At 39.6% G+C, this 16464-nt stretch overlaps 1 protein-coding gene across 2 annotated transcripts in view; it reads left to right on the top strand.

Moving 5' to 3' along the window:
* NFATC3 (nuclear factor of activated T cells 3) overlaps window positions 1-16464 on the top strand; it is a 138987-nt gene that overhangs the window by 111745 nt on the left and 10778 nt on the right. Inside the window, exon 10 of one of the 2 annotated variants that reach the window (XM_041770054.1) lies at window positions 15702-15805. The exons of the other annotated variant lie outside the window; for it this stretch is intronic. Within the exon in view, the coding sequence (XP_041625988.1) occupies window positions 15702-15802 (101 nt within the window). The 3' untranslated portion in view covers window positions 15803-15805. The remainder of the gene's footprint in view (window positions 1-15701; window positions 15806-16464) is intronic. 2 annotated transcript variants of the gene reach the window in all.

The raw sequence follows: 16464 nt of genomic DNA, 5'->3' as shown, positions 1-16464 counted from the left end.
GATCAAGCTGCACATTGGGCTTCCCGCTCAGTGGGGAGTCTGCTTCCTCTCTTCCTCTCCTCCTCCACTCTTACTCTGTCTCTCAAAAAAAAAAAAAAAGATTCTCAGAAGTGTTTTTTTTTTATTTTGTTGTTATTAACACACGTTTCCAACTTATTTTTTTAAAGATTTTTTAAATTTATTTATTCATGAGAGACAGAGAGAGAGAGAGAGAGAGAGAGGCAGAGGGAGAAGCAGGCTCCATGCAGGAAGCCTGATGTGGGACTCAATCCCAGGTATCCAGGATCACATGCGAGGCTGAAGGCGGCGCTAAACAGCTGAGCCACCAGGGCTGCCCAATTCTCAGAAGTTTTAAAGGCTCTCTGGTCCATTCTCTTTCACCCTGGAGTTCATACTCTGGTATCCTTATTCCTCTGTGTGTCTTCCTCTTCACCTTCTTTGCAACATCTCAGGGCCTTTTGAGTTCTCGTTGCCCATATTTTATGTGGTCTCTGATGCCTCTGGAATCATGTAGAACAAACCTAATCCTTGTAATAGACCTTCACATTTATGAAATCTTGATCTCTTTCTCTTTCTTAAAAACACTCTAGCGACTTCATCTGTCCCTCTCCCTCACCCACCTCTGCTCGACCTTGATGTTTTAGTTCCTTTTTGTAGTGCAATATCTAGAAGGGCACACTCTTAGCCAGCTCAGAGTGGATTGGAACTGTTACCTTCCTTGTTCAGAAGGCTTTATTTTATCAATATGGTCTGAGGTCAGTGGATTTTCTTAGCTCCATTTAATGTTAATTTAGTGAGTCATAAGTACTGCTAAATCACATCCTTTCTCTCCCCACTCCCTACCCCCTTGTTTTTTGCATATGTTGTTTTTGGAATCCAACACTAAACTTTACAGTTATCCTTGTTCAGTCTCCTTGGGGTGATTTTGGCCCCTCATATCAATCTTCCAAGCTAAGAACAGTCTGTTTCAGTGTAGTGTGGGTCTCTTCCCAAGGTGTATTCTTTGAGGGAATAACAACAGCAGAATACTGATTTTTACCAAGGGATGTTTTCTTTCAAGAAGTCCTCTTGGAAGGCTGTAATATCTCTTATCCAATTAGGGCATTATTCAAAGTTCTTTTGATACTTCTTATTTCTTTGCTATCTAGGTGTACCATTGCCCCTGCTTGGAAATTGTGCTCTCTACATCCATAAAATTATCGATAAGTTTTTACTTGTTACACTTCGTATTCCTGGAATTGTAATTTTCCTAAACATTTCCATTCATTATAGTGTGTATGTCCCAGTCTTTGGACCAAACGATATACATTAAAACAGTACAGAAATATAGAAATTGTCACTGCTGTGTTTTAAGCATTTAATTAAGATTATAATATTGTTAAACTAGACTGCCTTTGACCTTTAAATACAGGCCATTTAATTTGTGACTGAGCTGAATCCATTTACAGCTTTCCATTAGAATCCCTCAATTCCCACTTGTCCTCTTTTGTTCACAAACTAACAGAGCTGCAGCTGCAGCCTTTCAGCAGAGAAGAGGGTACATGTTAAATATAGCCTGACCTGCTGCTATGGTGAAAACTGAAACTGCCACTTGCAGGCTCTGCGCAGTAACATGCCGATCCTGAATGTAGGACAGTTACAAATTCGACTGTAAACAGGGACTCTAGACATGACCTCAGACGCTGAAGTGTCTACTTTCAAGTAGCATGGGGATGATAAAAGACAAGATTCAGAATGGGGAAAGTAGGAGGCTGGTATGGAGGAGCAGAGGGAAATATTATTGTCAGTGTTCTGTTCTACCTGTTTGAATGTTAGTTTTTCACTGGTGATTATTGTATTTAAATAAAACTAAATAAAGCCACATATAGTCAGTACTGAGAGTGGGTCACAAAGTATTTAATGACTTTAGGGAAATGAGGTGAAGGGAGACAGATAGTAGTGAACGTTCTCCTTTAACCGGGACTCTAGGTAGCTCATGAATGCTTTTCTGGAAAGCATCATGTACTATCCAGCATCAAACATTTATGAGAATAACTCCAGAAGCGGGAAATCCCCATAAATAATGCCCATGTAGGCTTTGGATAGTGGCTTATGCAGAACAGACCATAAGGGGGATTCAGGACCTTAGACATAGTGTCTCTTGGGTATATGATAAGAAAGCTAAATTTTTAGACCCAGTGAAGCAACTGCAAGCATTTGAGAGAATTTTTTATTTCTTACATCAAATGTATCTTTTATCTGCACAGACACAAATTAATTGTACTCCATTCAAACAAAAAATTTTTTTTGAATCAACTTGACAGTGAAATTTGTACATAAACTTGGGACACCTGGGTGTCTCAGTGGTTGAGCATCTGCCTTTGGCTCAGGTTGGGATCCTGGGGTCCTGGGATCAAGTGCCGCATCAGGCTCCCCGCTCTGCCTATGTCTCTGCCTCTCTCTCTGTGTGTGTCTCTTATAAATAAATATTTTTTTTGTTTTAAAAAATTTGTACATAAACTTAGAAAAACCTAAGAGAGGCTACGACTAATTAACTGGCATATGTCACAGCATATCAAAAGTCTTCAAAAGAGGGATCCCTGGGTGGCTCAGCGGTTTAGCGCCTGCCTTTGGCCCAGGGCACGATCCTGGAGTCCCGGAATCGAGTCCCACGTCAGGCTCCTGGCATGGAGCCTGCTTCTCCCTCTGCCTGTGTCTCTGCCTCTCTCTCTCTATCATAAATAAATAAATAAATCTTAAAAAAAAAAAAAAGTCTTCAAAAGAAATTCACTTCAAAATATATTTAAAAATAACTAATGAGGGACACCTGGGGTTGTTCATCGGTTGAGCATCTGCCTTCAGCTCGGGGTGTGATTCCGGGATCGAGTCCCACATCAGGCTTTTTGAGTGGAGACTGCTTCTCCCTCTGCCTATGTCTCTGCCTTTCTCTCTCTGTGTCTCTCATGAATAAATAAATAGAAATCTTTTCTTTAAAAAAGTTTAATTAAAAAAAAAAGTTTAATTTTGGGCAGCCCCGGTGGCACAGCGGTTTAGTGCTGTCTGCAGCCCAGGGCGTGATCCTGGAGTCCCTGGATCGAGTCCCACGTCAGGCTCTCTGCATGGAGCCTGCTTCTCCCTCTGCCTGTGTCTCTGCCTCTCTCTCTCTCTCTCTCTCTACATCTCTATGAATGAATAAATAAAATCTTTAAAAAAAAAAGTTTAATTTTTTTAGAGATGTGGCTCAGAAAGCTTAACTGTTTTACCAGTTATTACATGACCACAAACGCTGGGACTGGCTTTTGAATCCAAGCTGCGTGAAATTTAGATTATCTCAGATATTTAGTGGTTTCTGAAATAGCTATAATATTTTATATAATCTTATTTACCTCTATAAATACAACAAACATAGTAACTTTCCCATGTCTCCGTGTGTAAGGTACAAAGCCAGTGTCTAAAGATTTATTTCATTTTATTTTATTTTTTGATGTATTTGATTTTAAAATTTATATCTTGCTTTTGAGTTCCTTTGGAGATGAATCATTGACAAAGACAAAAATGTTTTAAGTGAGATAGAAATAATTTTAGGCTCACCAGTTCAGCTTTTATGGTTTGGTGGTAATTGGTAATTATCTGGGTTTGTGTGACAAGGTTACTTCTAGCCATGGATCTTAGCTTTTGATAAATGTTGATTGAATATACTCAAACAGTTCTCTGTTTGAAGAGGTCTGACTTTTTTGTTTTGTTTTGTTTTGTTTTGTTTTTGGACATTACCTGCCATTAACTTGAGTAGGAGGAAAAGTATCAAACTCTTCAGTTCTGGTGGAAAATAGGATATAGTTGAGAGTGATGGGTACAGGCATTCTAGTTTTACATCTAAAAGAATTTTGGAGCAGGGCAGCCCCGGTGGTGCAGCATTTTGACACCACCTGCAGCCTGGGGTGTGATGCTGGAGACTGGAGATCGAGTCCCACATCGGGCTCCCTGAATGGAGCCTGCTTCTCCCTCTGCCTGTGTCTCTGCCTCTCTCTCTCTCTCTCTGTGTCTCTCTTATGAATAAACAAATAAAATCTTTTTTAAAAATAAATAAAAAATAAAAGAATTGGAGCAAATTAAGTCCCTTATAAACATATTGTGTATTTAAAAGCATCTGTAAATGGTTTTATATAGAATGGGAGTTTTTTTGTTTTTTTTTAAAGATTTAGTTATTTATTCATTCAGAGAGAGCGAGAGAGAGGCAGAGACACAGGCAGAGGGAGCAGCAGGCTCCATGCAGGGAGCCCGATGTGGGACTCGATCCCAGGTCTCCAGGATCACACCCCGGGCTGCAGGTGGCGCTAAACCGCTGCGCCACCAGGGCTGCCCTAGAATGGGAGTTTTAAAATTCGATTATATTTGTGTTTCTAAAGGTAAAAATTGGTTTTTGGAAAAGCCATACATTCATATTTTAAAACTATTAAAGGTACCACACAGTATGTAGTGAAAATTCTCTCTCCTACGGAGTTACCAGGTTCTTGGCTATCGCCTCAAGGGTATTTTATGTATTTATAAGCAATTGTGTACATTATTTCCTTGTTTTTACTAGCATAGTATATGTACTGTTATGCATTTTTGCTTTTCCCATATATTGAATCTTAGAAGTTTTTCAGTACCGTAACATAACTTAATTGGAAGGTGTTTCTTAATAAATACAATAAATAACTTTTTACAAATGTTATTTCCATTCTTTTTTTTAAGCACAAGTGAGTTTTATTTTTCTATAAAAGATGTATAATATACGTTTTAATTTTCTTTCTTTTTTGGAGAAGCAAGAGTATTTCACAGCTCAGTGAGACAGGTGTTGTAAAAAGATGTTTGCAGTGAATTTTGGTGGGGAGGTCTGACCCTGGAGGAAGCTCTCAGTGGCTCCCGGCATGAAAGCTGAGCTGGAGGAAGCCGGCTGCACCAGAGCCATAAAGTGCAGTGGGTGAATGGGAATTCAATGATGTATTTTAAGAAGTGTCTTTATGGTACTTGGCTAGACGGTGTTCAGAAAGGTGAGGACAGGCTGGCACGGAGGGAGGCTCCTCTTCTGGAGAAGGCCACGTGGCCAGGGCTGACAACGGCGGGGCCGTTTTGCCTCCTTCCAGTTGGTGGAGGTGCTCAGGTCCACCTTCGCCGCCATGGCCAGGGGGTCCAGGTTCACGCCCCAGCTCTCCTCTCCGCCCCACCTCCGGGGCCGTACGCACCCAGGGTCGTGGGGAGGAACCGCACGCGCTGCTGTGGGTCCGCGTGGCACCCGCCGAGGGGCCGGGCCAGGGGCGCAGGACGCGGAGCACCTGCTCCTCCGTGCACAGCTGTGCCAGGCGGCCGGACACTTGGCTCCGCAGGGACAGGCGCCGGCGGCGTGGGGAGGTTCCCCGCCCACTTGGACTCTGTTTACGGTGCTGGGAGTCTCGCCCCGAACCACTCGGGACCGAGCAGTGTGTGCTAGCAGCGACTGGCCTATTTCCATTCTTTTTATAGACACCCATGTATGTGCGTATATATGATAAATTCTTAGAAGTGAGGTTGCTAGACTAGTGTTTTAAGATTACCAGATATGTTTCATAAAAGTACCAATTTATATTGCCACTGGCATTGTAAGAGAATATCTATTTCTCTCCTACCTTCACCAGTACATTCTACTATCAAACATCTTATTTGCCAGGGGAACAAGTGGAAAACAGCTTCTCACTATAAGTTTAGTTGACATTTCACCAAGGAGTAGGGTTGTGTACCTTTTTATAAAACTGCTTAAGAAAATCTTTGTCACATCTGTCATCTCTGTTGGTATTTACTTATTTTTCTATTAGATTATTGATCCTTTTCTTACCGATTTATAGAATATAGAAGCCTAACACATATAGAATATGTGTTAAGTTCCTCAACTCATTGAGCAATGAGTTAAAAATTTTCACCAATCTAACATAAATTCATTCCATGAAGAATTTTTTTACTTTTATATAACTTTTTTAAAAAGATTTATTAATTTATTACAGAGAGCATGTGCGTGAATATAGCAGGGAGGAGGGGCAGAGGAAGAGGGAGAGAATCCCAAGCAGACTCTCTACTGAGCACAGAGCTTGACAAAGGGCTCCATCTCAAAACCCCAAGATCATGACCTGAGCTGAAACAGAATTGGACACCTAACCAACTGAGCCACCCAGGTGGCCCCTACATTTATAACTTCTGAAACATTTGTTTTGTCTCCAATAGAGAACTTCTATGATTTTTTAGGTCTTTATTTGATCAGGAATGTACTTTGGTGGAATGTATGAAGAATTGATCCAATTTTACTTTTTTCAGATGCCTACCCAGTTGTCCAAACATTATTTATTAGGAAATCATTTTTCTACTTGATGTAAAATGCCAGCTTTATCTTATACTTAACTTCCCTGTATATTTGGATCTCTCTCTTTGGACTTCTCACAAGAGGAAATTTTTAATTTTAAATCTTTAACCCAGCTGTACTCATTGGTTTATTCAAACAGCATTTATCAAATGCCTGTTATATGCTAAGTACCATTATTGTAGGCCCTCAGTGGATTATACAGATTCTTACCATCACAGAGCTTACATTCTAGTTGGGTGGCTCAGCGGTTGAGCATCTGCCTTCAGCTCAGGGCGTGATCCCTTGGTCCAGGGATTGTGTCCCACATCAGCTCACTGCATGGAACCTGCTTCTCCCTCTGCCTCTGTCTCTGCCTCTCTCTCATGAATAAATAAAATCTTTGGGAAAAAAAGAAGAGACAGACAGTAAACAATAAATACAATAAGTAAGTAAATTATAAAATGTTGGAAGTGCTTTGAAACAGAAAAAGAGCAAGCAAGGTAGAAAATATTTGAAGTGTTGTGAAGGGTAAAGTGGGGAGCAAATTGCAGTTTTGGGTAGAGCAATCTAAGTCTTGTTGATGAGGTAACGTTTGATCAAAAACTTGAGGATGAAGGGCACCTGGGTGGCTTAGTCAGTTGAGCGTCTGACTCTTGATTTCAGCTCAAGTCATGATCTTAGGGGTGGTGAGATCAAGCCACATGTCAGGCTCCACACTCCACAGGGAGTCTGATTGTGCTTCACTCTCTCCCTCTCCCTCTGCCCTCTAGGTGCTCTCTCTCCAAAATAAATAAATTAATCTTGAAAAACAAAAAACATCTTGAAGATGAGGAAACTACCAGCGTGAATACCTGTGGGAAGAGTATTGCAGGCAAAAGTGACAACCAGAGGAAAGACCCTAAGGTGGAAGCATGCCTGGTTTTATTTAAGCGGAACCAGCAGTGAGGCTAATGTGCCTGGAACAAAAGGGATCTAGGGGGAAAGTAGTAGGAGATGAGGTCAAGGAAATAACAGGGAACCGTAACACTTAGGGCAACAGTTCTCAAATTTTTTGGTTCCAAGACTCCTTTATAATCTTGAGTTAATTGAAGATCACCAAGAACTTATATTTATGTGGCACATATCTATTTTTTAAAAACAAGACACAGGCACACATTCCATTATAGCACTGAAGTCAGCATCATGTAGCTCCACTAGAAAACTCCACCATAGGGCAGCCCAGGTGGCTCAGCGATTTAGCACCCCCTTCAGTCCAAGGCGTGATCCTAGAGACCAGGTATCACATCCCTGTCAGGCTCCCTGCATGGAGCCTGCTTCTCCGTCTGCCTGTGTTTCTGCTTCTCTCTCTCTCTCTCTCTCTCATGTATAAATAAATAAAATCTTAAAAAAAAAATTCCACTATAGATTAATGAGAGAATGATAGTGACAAAAGCAAAAAAAAAAAAAAAAGGCATTTTAGGATTATTCTTTTGACAGTCGTAGGCACTCTTAAAGGTTCTCTGGACAAAACCTCGTGTCCCTGATCATACTTTAAGAACTGCTATGTAGAGTTGTGTAGCCACTGTAAGGTTTGAACAGATGAGTCATGATCTGATTTAAGTTTTAGCTGGGCTGCTCTGGCTCCTGGTTATTAGAAAAAAGACTGTAGGGAAGTAAGGGGAGAAACAAGGAGACCAGGTAAGATGCAATTGTAGTAATCCAGGCCAGAAATGATTTAGACGAGGTAGTAGTGTATAGGAGCTTTGAAATGGTCTGATTTTGGATGTATTTTAGAGGTTGAGCCAATAGCATTTCCCGGCAGATTTCATATAAGGTGTGAGAGAAAGAATTTAAAATTGGCACTAAGGTTTTTTTTTGTTTCTTTCCTGAGAAACTAGAAAGATGAAATTGCCATCAGCTAAGATGGGGAAGGCTGTGTATAGAGTAGGTTTTGGAGAAAGATCAGGTGTTCAGTTTTGGATGTGTTGCATTTAAGATATTTGTTGAACACTGAAGTAGAGATATCAAGTAGTCATTTGAATGAATGAGTCTAGAGTTTGGAAGTGAGTTATAGACTGAAGATACAAATTTGAGAGTTGTTGGCTTGCATATGCTATTTAGTCATGAGACTAGATGAGGGCACTAAGTGATCAATTCATGTCCTGCTTTTATCAACTTAAATAATAATAATTGCATGTCTATAAAATGTTGCAGAGTGCCTGCACATACATTTCAGGAGAGACTCTACCTTCTTTGAGTAAGTAAGTAAACAGATTCACACAGATTAAGTGACTTCCCTTGGGTCACCAGTACTGTAAGTGATGAAACTGGGGATTCAAAGCCTTTATTTTCATCTACCCACCAGGTCATTGCCTTGTTTGTATAAACCAGAAATGTCTATATATATTGATTAGGTGGCTAAAGAAAGCAGCTTGGTCAAGTGGGGAAATTTTGCTTTCCTTTCCACAAACATATTTCAGGATCTATAAATATTTAATTTGTTAAAACTTTAAGATAAAAGGAACAGATTTTGTATTACAGATTTTTTATTTATTTTTATTTTTTTTTAAGATTTATTTATTTATTCATGATAGAAAGAGAGAGAGAGAGGGAGAGACACAGGCAGAGGGAGAAGTAGGCTCCATGCCGGGAGCCCGACATGGGACTCAATCCCGGGATTCCAGGATCGCGCCCTTGGCCAAAGGCAGGCGCTAAACCGCTGAACCACCCAGGGATCCCCTATTACAGATTTTTTAAATTTTAAGATGGATTTACAAGGATCTGTCATGTCTTGCTTTAATGGTTAGCTGTAAAAACCTAATTCAGTCATTTCATACAGGTATGAGAAAACCCAAAGTTTGTTTTTGGAATTTGTTTAATGTGGTAAAATATACATACATAAAATATAGCATTTTAACCATTTTAAGTGTATAGGTCAGTGGCATTAAGCACATTCACATTATGTAACTGTCCCCACTATTTTGAGAACTTTTTCCTCAACCCAAATAATTTTGTATCCATTAAGCAGTAATTCCCCATTCTCTCTCCCTCCAGCCAGTAGTAATCTCTATTCTACTTTATGTATCTATGACTTTCCCTACTCAAGATATCTCATATAAATGGAATGATACAACTTTTGTCCTTTTTTGTCTGGCTTTATCTCACTTAACATAATGTTTTATCCAGGGTTCAGCCATGTTGCAAGCATGTATCAGAATTTATTTCCTTTTTATGGATGAATAATACTACATTATGTATATAATCACATTTTGTTTACCCATTCATCTGGTGAAAAACACTTATTTGTTTCTGCCTTTTGACTTGTGAATAATGCTGCAATGACGTTGGTGTGCAGGTATCAGAATCTGTTTTCATTTCTGTTAGGTATCCTAGGAGTAGAATTGTTGGGTTATATGGAAATTCCTTGTTCAACTTTTTGAGAGACTGCCAGATTGGTATTTTTCTCATAGTGGCTGCACCATTTTACATTTACAATGCATGAGGGTTCTAATTTCTCTGCTTCTTTGCCAACACTTGTTATTAATAATAGCCATCCTGAATGGATATGAAGTAGTATCTCATTGTGATGCTAATTTGCATTTCCCTGAGAACTAACGATGTTGGGCACCTTTTCATGAGGTTATTGGTCATTTCTATTTCTTCTCTTGAAAAAGTCTAGTTAGATCTTTAGCCATTTTTTCATTATTTTTGTTGTTGAGTTGTAGGAGTTCTTTATATATTTTGAGTATTAATCTTTTATCAGACGTATTATTTATAAATATTTTTTCCAATTCTCTACATTCTCGTTTCACTGTCTTGATAGTGTCCTATAATGTTTTAAATTTTGATGAGACCCTGTTAATCTGTTTTCTTTTATTGCTATTTGTTTGTTTGTTTGTTTTTTAAAGATTTATTTAGGGATCCCTAGGTGGCGCAGCGGTTTGGCGCCTGCCTTTGGCCCAGGGCGCGATCCTGGAGATCCAGGATTGAATCCCACATCGGGCTCCCGGTGCATGGAGCCTGCTTCTCCCTCTGCCTGTGTCTCTGCCTCTCTCTATCTCTCTGTGACTATCATAAATAAATAAAAATTTTAAAAAAAATTTAAAAAAAAATTTTAAAAAAAAAGATTTATTTATTTATGAGAGACACAGAGAGAGGCAGAGATACAGGCAGAGGGAGAAGCAGGCTCCTCACAGAGAGCCCAAAGGGGGGCTCGATCGCGGATCCTGAGATCACACCCTGAGCTAAAGGGAGACGCTGAACCAGTGAGCGACCCAGTCATCCCTTAGTGTTATATTTAAATCATCGCCTAATCCAAGGTCATGAAGATTTGCCCTATGTTTTCTTCTAAGAGTTTTGTAATTTTAGCTCTTCTGTTTAAGTCTCTGATCCATTTTGAGTTAACTTTCTATATGGTGTGCAGTAGGAGTCCAGCTTCCATTCTATTGCATGTAGATATTCAGTTTTCCCTGTATTGTTGTTTAAGACTGCCTTTCCCCATTTAATGGTCTTAGAACCCTTGTTTGAAAGTGAATTGGCCATATATTTTGAGGGTTTGTTTCTGGGCTCTTTGTTCTGTTCCTTTGGTTTGTGTGTGTCTTTATACCTGTTCACACTGTAGCTTTGTGTAGTGAGTTTTGAAATCAGGAAGTGTGACTCTTCTATCTTTGTTCTTGTTTTCAAAACTGTTTTTTTTTTTAGTATGAAATTAGTTTTTATTTTTACCTCAAAATAAATGCTTAACATTTTTCCAAAACTGAAACTAAACGTGAACACTTAGAAAGGTGGAAGGAGTACCTCCCAGAAAGCCAGTGAGTAAGGCAGACATCGTGCCATGTGGTTCTTCCCACAGGACTAGTCTAGAACCCCCTTCCTCTTCTACTGTCAGTTGTCCTCACCAGGGTGCTGGCTGCCAGGGGGACTCCCCCCCCAGACCCGCACAAACAAGGGATTTGAAAAGTGGGGGAAATCTCGTTTAACACATGAGATTCCATATGAGTTTCAGAATTGGTTTTAATGTATCAGTAAAAATCCAGTTGGGATTTTGCTAGGAATTACATTGAATCTGTACATTACTTTGGATAGTATTGTCATCTTAACAATATTAAGTCTCCTGGGCACCTGGGTGGCTCAGGTCATGATCCCAGGGTCCTGGGATCAAGCCCCACGTTGGGCTCCCTGTTCAGTATGGAGCCTCTTCCTCCTGCTTGTGTGCACGCATGTTTGCATGCTTTCTCTCTCTATTCAAAATAAATAAAATCTTTAAAAAAATAATAAGTCTCCCAGTCCATGAACAGGGGATGTTTTCCATTTATTTAGAAATCTTAATTTTCTTTCAACAACGTTTAGTTTTCAGCATATAAATCTTAAGCTTCCTTGGTAATTCCTAAATATTTTTATTCTTTTTGATGCTATTGTAAATGGTATTGATTTTTAAATTTCCTTCTTGGGGGGATCCCTGGGTGGCTCAGCGGTTTAGCATCTGCCTTCAGCAGAGGGCGTGATCCTAGAGTCGTGGGATTGAGTCCCACATCAGGCTCCCTGCATGGAGCCTGCTTCTCCCTCTGCCTGTGTCTCTGCCTCTTTCTGTGTCTCTCATGAGTAAATAAATAAAATATTTTTTTAAAAAATTTCCTTCTAGGGGATCCCTAGGTGGCTCAGCGGTTTAGCGCCGCCTTCAGCCCAGGGCGTGACCCTGGAGTCCCGGGATGGAGTCCTGCGTTGGGCTCCCTGCATGGAGCCTGCTTCTCCCTCTGCCTGCATCTCCTCTCTCTCTCTCTCTCTCTCATAAATAAATAAAATCTTTTTAAAAAAATTTCCTTCTTGGGTTGTTGATTGAAAGTATGTAGAATACAACTGGGGGCACCTGGGTGGCACAATCACTTGGACATCAGACTCTTGGTTTCAGCTAATGTTCTGATCTCAGGGTTGTGGGATCGATCTCTGATTCAGGCTCTGTGCTTAGCACATAGTCTGCTTGGGACTCTCCCTCTCCTACCCCTCCCCACCATTCTCTCTTTCTCTCTCAAATAAATAAATAAATGCTTTTTTAAAAAAAGAATACAGGGGCAGCCCGAGTGGCTCAGTGGTTTAGCGCCACCTTCAGCCCAGGGCGTGATCCTGGAGACCCGGGATCGGGTCCCACGTCGGGTTCCCTGCATGGAGCCTGCTTCTCCTTCTGCCTGTGTGTCTGCCTCTCTCTGTGTGTGTGTCTTTCATGAATAAATGAGTAAAATTAAGAAATAATAATAATATAAAAATTTAAAAAATAAAGGAATACAACTGAATATTGTGTGTTTATTTTTAAAAATTATTTATTTATTTGAGGAAGAGCACAAGTGGGGAGAGGAGGAGAGAGGGACAGACTCCACACTGAGCACAGAGTTTGATACCACAACCCCAAGATCAAAACCTGAGCACAAAGAGTCAGATGCTTAACCCACCCAGCCACCAAGGTGCCCCTGTGTTGATATTTTATAACTGCTGACTTAATTTATTACTGCTAACATTTTTTGTTATGTCAGTTCTTTTTTTTTTAAGGTTTTATTTATTCATGAGAGACAGAGAGAGAGAGAGAGAGAGGCAGAGACATAGGCAGAGGGAGAAGCAGACTCCCCACACAAGGAGCCCAATGTGGGACTCAATTCCGGATCCCAGGATCAGGCCCTGAACCAAAGGCAGATGCTCAACCAGGACGCCACCCAGGCATCCCTGTATGTCAGTTCTTTCAAGCTTTCTGTAAAAAACAAAACAAAACAAAAAACAAACAGAAAAGAGATGATTTTTGAACAGAGAAAATTTTACCTCTACCTTTACAATTTGGATGCCTTTTATTTCTTTTTTTTTTTTTTTTAAGATTTATTTATTCATGATAGATACAGAGAGAGAGAGGCAAAGACACGGGCAGAGGGAGAAGCAGGCTCCATGCCGGGAGCCCGACGCAGGACTCGATCCCGGGACTCCAGGATCATGCCCTGGACCAAAGGCAGGCACCAAACCACTGAGCCACCCAGGGATCCCCTGCCTTTTATTTCTTTAGCCTAATTGCTCTGGCTAGAAATTGAATTGAAGTGGCAAGAATGGACATCCTTATCATGTTCTTGATCTTAGTAGGAAAGCTTTCAGTCTTTCACCATTGAGTGTAATGTGGGTTTTTCATATATGGCCTTTATCATGTTAAGGAAATTCCCTTCTATTCCTAGTTTATTAGGTGTTTATGAAAGTGAATTGAATTTTGTCATATGCTGCTTCTGCATCATTGATCATGTAGTATTTTAATCTTTCATTCTAATCATTTCAATTACATTCGTTGCTTTTCATATGCTGAACCATCTTGGCATTCTGGGAATAAATGTCACTTGGCCATGATATATAATACTTTTAGTGTACTGCAGAATTTAGTTTTCTAGTATTTTTTGAAGATTTTTGCATCTGTCTTTACAGGGAATATTGTGTAGTTTTCTTGTAATGTCTTTGGCTTTGGTATCAGTAATGCTGGCCCTAGGATGGGTTAAGAAATATTCCCTCCTCTCTAGTCTTTTGGATGACTTTAAGAAAAGATTGATATTGGGGCTCCTGGGTGGCTCATTTGGTTAAGCTTCTAACTCTTTATCTCAGCTCAGGTCTTAATTACAGGGTTGTGATATGTACCACACTGGGGCTCTGAGAGGAGTCAGCTTGGGATTCTCTCCCTCTTCCCTTCCCTGCATATTCTCTCTCTCTCTCTCTCTCTCTCTCTCTCAAATAAATAAATCTTAAAGAAAGAATTGGTGTTAATTCTTCAGGTGTTTTGTCAAAGTTTTTGTGACAGAAAGAAATGAATCAGGTATTTTTTGAGGCTGTCAACAATGTTTCAAGGAACTAGAAAGATGTCTTGGGGACTGCACATTTCCATAGCATAATATGAAATTACCATTGCATAAATCTACTTGTAAAAGTCACTAGGTTCTGCTGGCCTCTTAGCTTTGTTCCTGGACTTCTTTCTTTTTACTTATGAATCACATGATCTATACTTACGTGTCTGTTTTGGAGGATTCTGTTATGGAGATTGGGCATCCTCAGAAAGGAGACTTTTGACTATATATATAGTCTTTAAAACACTTCATATATACTGTAGTCAAATCCTCTTTGAAAACTTGGTGATCTCAAATTAGTTATAAAAAAGCTTAGGGCAGAAAATTTTTTTCTGTAAGCACAAAGGATTTCTGGCTTTTGTGTTTTGTTTTGTTTGTTTTGATCCCTTAATGGAGGTTGCATTTTGCACAGATTGGCTCCTCCTTTGTTTTACCTCCTTTATCAGCCTAAGACAAGGGTATTAATTATTGTTCACAGAGACTATATACAGATTCTTCTGTGCTAAGATAAAATAAGCATTCTTCTAGAATCTAAAAGGTTAAGTCCTTTTGTTTGAGGTTGAACAAGCACAGGCCAAAAATAATTCCTTTTAGGCTAAAGGAGGAGGCTTTGCATCATTGTGTTTGGGCTCTCTAATTAGGCATCTGAATGTGTTAGCCGTTATCACAAAACTGACCAATGATAACTCTTGAATACAGCAACTTTCAAACATTTTTGATAGCTCCCTACAATAAGCAAGTTTTATAGCATAACTTAGTATATAACAAATGAAAATATATATGCATCTAACATGAAGGTCTCAGAGGCCAATTCTTAACCTTTATTAAAGAAAATGCAGCCTGCTATCTTGTATTTTGTTCTATTTCTTTTTAAAAAGATGCTGTTCCCAAGTTCCTAATTGATTTCATGACCTGCTAATAAATGTGGGCTTTAGTTTAAAAAGTATTCCTCCAATGACCCTCAAATTTACCTCTGCATATAGTTTTTTTTTTTTTTTTGGCTCCTACCCTTTAGACATTTTGATTCCTTGGTCTGAAGTAGAACCCAGGAGTTCTGTTTTTATTAAGTATCCAGATAATTCTAAGGTAGCCATAGACAAGTATTTGGGAACGACTAATAGATCCAATCTAATAGAAACTATTTTGTTTAAAACTAAATCTGTCATATAAATTGCTGAAATCAGGGCACTTGGCTGGCATAGTCGGTAGAGCACATGACTCTTGATCTTGGAGTCATGAGTTCCAGCCCCACATTAGGGGTAGAGTTTACTTTATTTAAAAATGTAAATAAAAATAAAATTGCTGAAACCATCATTGTGACTTTAAAATTATTGTCCTTTTAATTTTTGGAAATAAATAAACTCTGGACTCCAGTATTTGTATTATTTAATAAAATGTGGGGAGCCATTTTATGTAGTGATTGACAGATGAAGGATGATTAAATTCCTCTTGATAATAGAAAAAACAGGCTGGGCATGTAGTAGATTAAGTTACTCTCTGGTTTGTTCCATTCAGTAGTGATGTTGTCTTCTTTGACACAGACCAGTTTATGTCTGACTTGGAACACCAGCCATCAGGTTCAGCAGAGAAATGGCCTAACCACAGTGAGCTCTCATGTCCAGCTCCTTTCTGGAGAATCTAGAGGGTGAGTGTTGACTGAAATATGTCATTGTTTTTATACCCAAGTCTGGTATTGCATGCAGTGGCTGGATTTGCATGTGCTACAGAGGATGGGGCATACACGGGCAATCTTCTTGATAGGTCCACTCTTTTTTTTTTTGGAGCTACACTCTGACTACGAGACTCTGCTTTTTAAATCTAACCACATTCAGGTTCGTAACCTTATAAAGTGCTTATAAATTTAATCTGGGTTTTATATAGAAGGGAAGTGTCTAACTGAATTTATTAAATCAAAACAGAGAAGCCCATCTATAAGAATTCTGTGACTTAGGGGAAAAAGAATTCTATGGGTTGGTGGCTGAGTAAACCTGGTTGCCAATCAGGTGTATAAAGCCTACTGATTTCTGGTCATGTACTCTATAAAGTTTTGATGTGAGGCAATATGAAATGGAAATAAAGCAGGAAATTTTATCCATTTGTTAGAGACAACCTGGATTATTTACCCTTGAGCCTGCCTGCCTTGTAGGCCCATGTTTGTACTCTAGATAGTTCTTCAGAGACTCCATTTGGAAAGAATTCATAGAAATGAAATCTGTGTGAGGGAGAGCCTGGGCCTCAGGCTTCTATACCTTAGTAACCCGCCAGGAACACTTCTGTCCCTCACAGTCATGCAGCTCCTTTTTT

The sequence above is a fragment of the Vulpes lagopus genome, chromosome 10 (genome assembly GCF_018345385.1).
Source record: "Vulpes lagopus strain Blue_001 chromosome 10, ASM1834538v1, whole genome shotgun sequence".
Taxonomy (NCBI): Eukaryota; Metazoa; Chordata; class Mammalia; order Carnivora; family Canidae; genus Vulpes; species Vulpes lagopus.
Note: the sequence above shows the minus strand (reverse complement) of the source record. Positions and strands in the feature narration are given on the sequence as shown.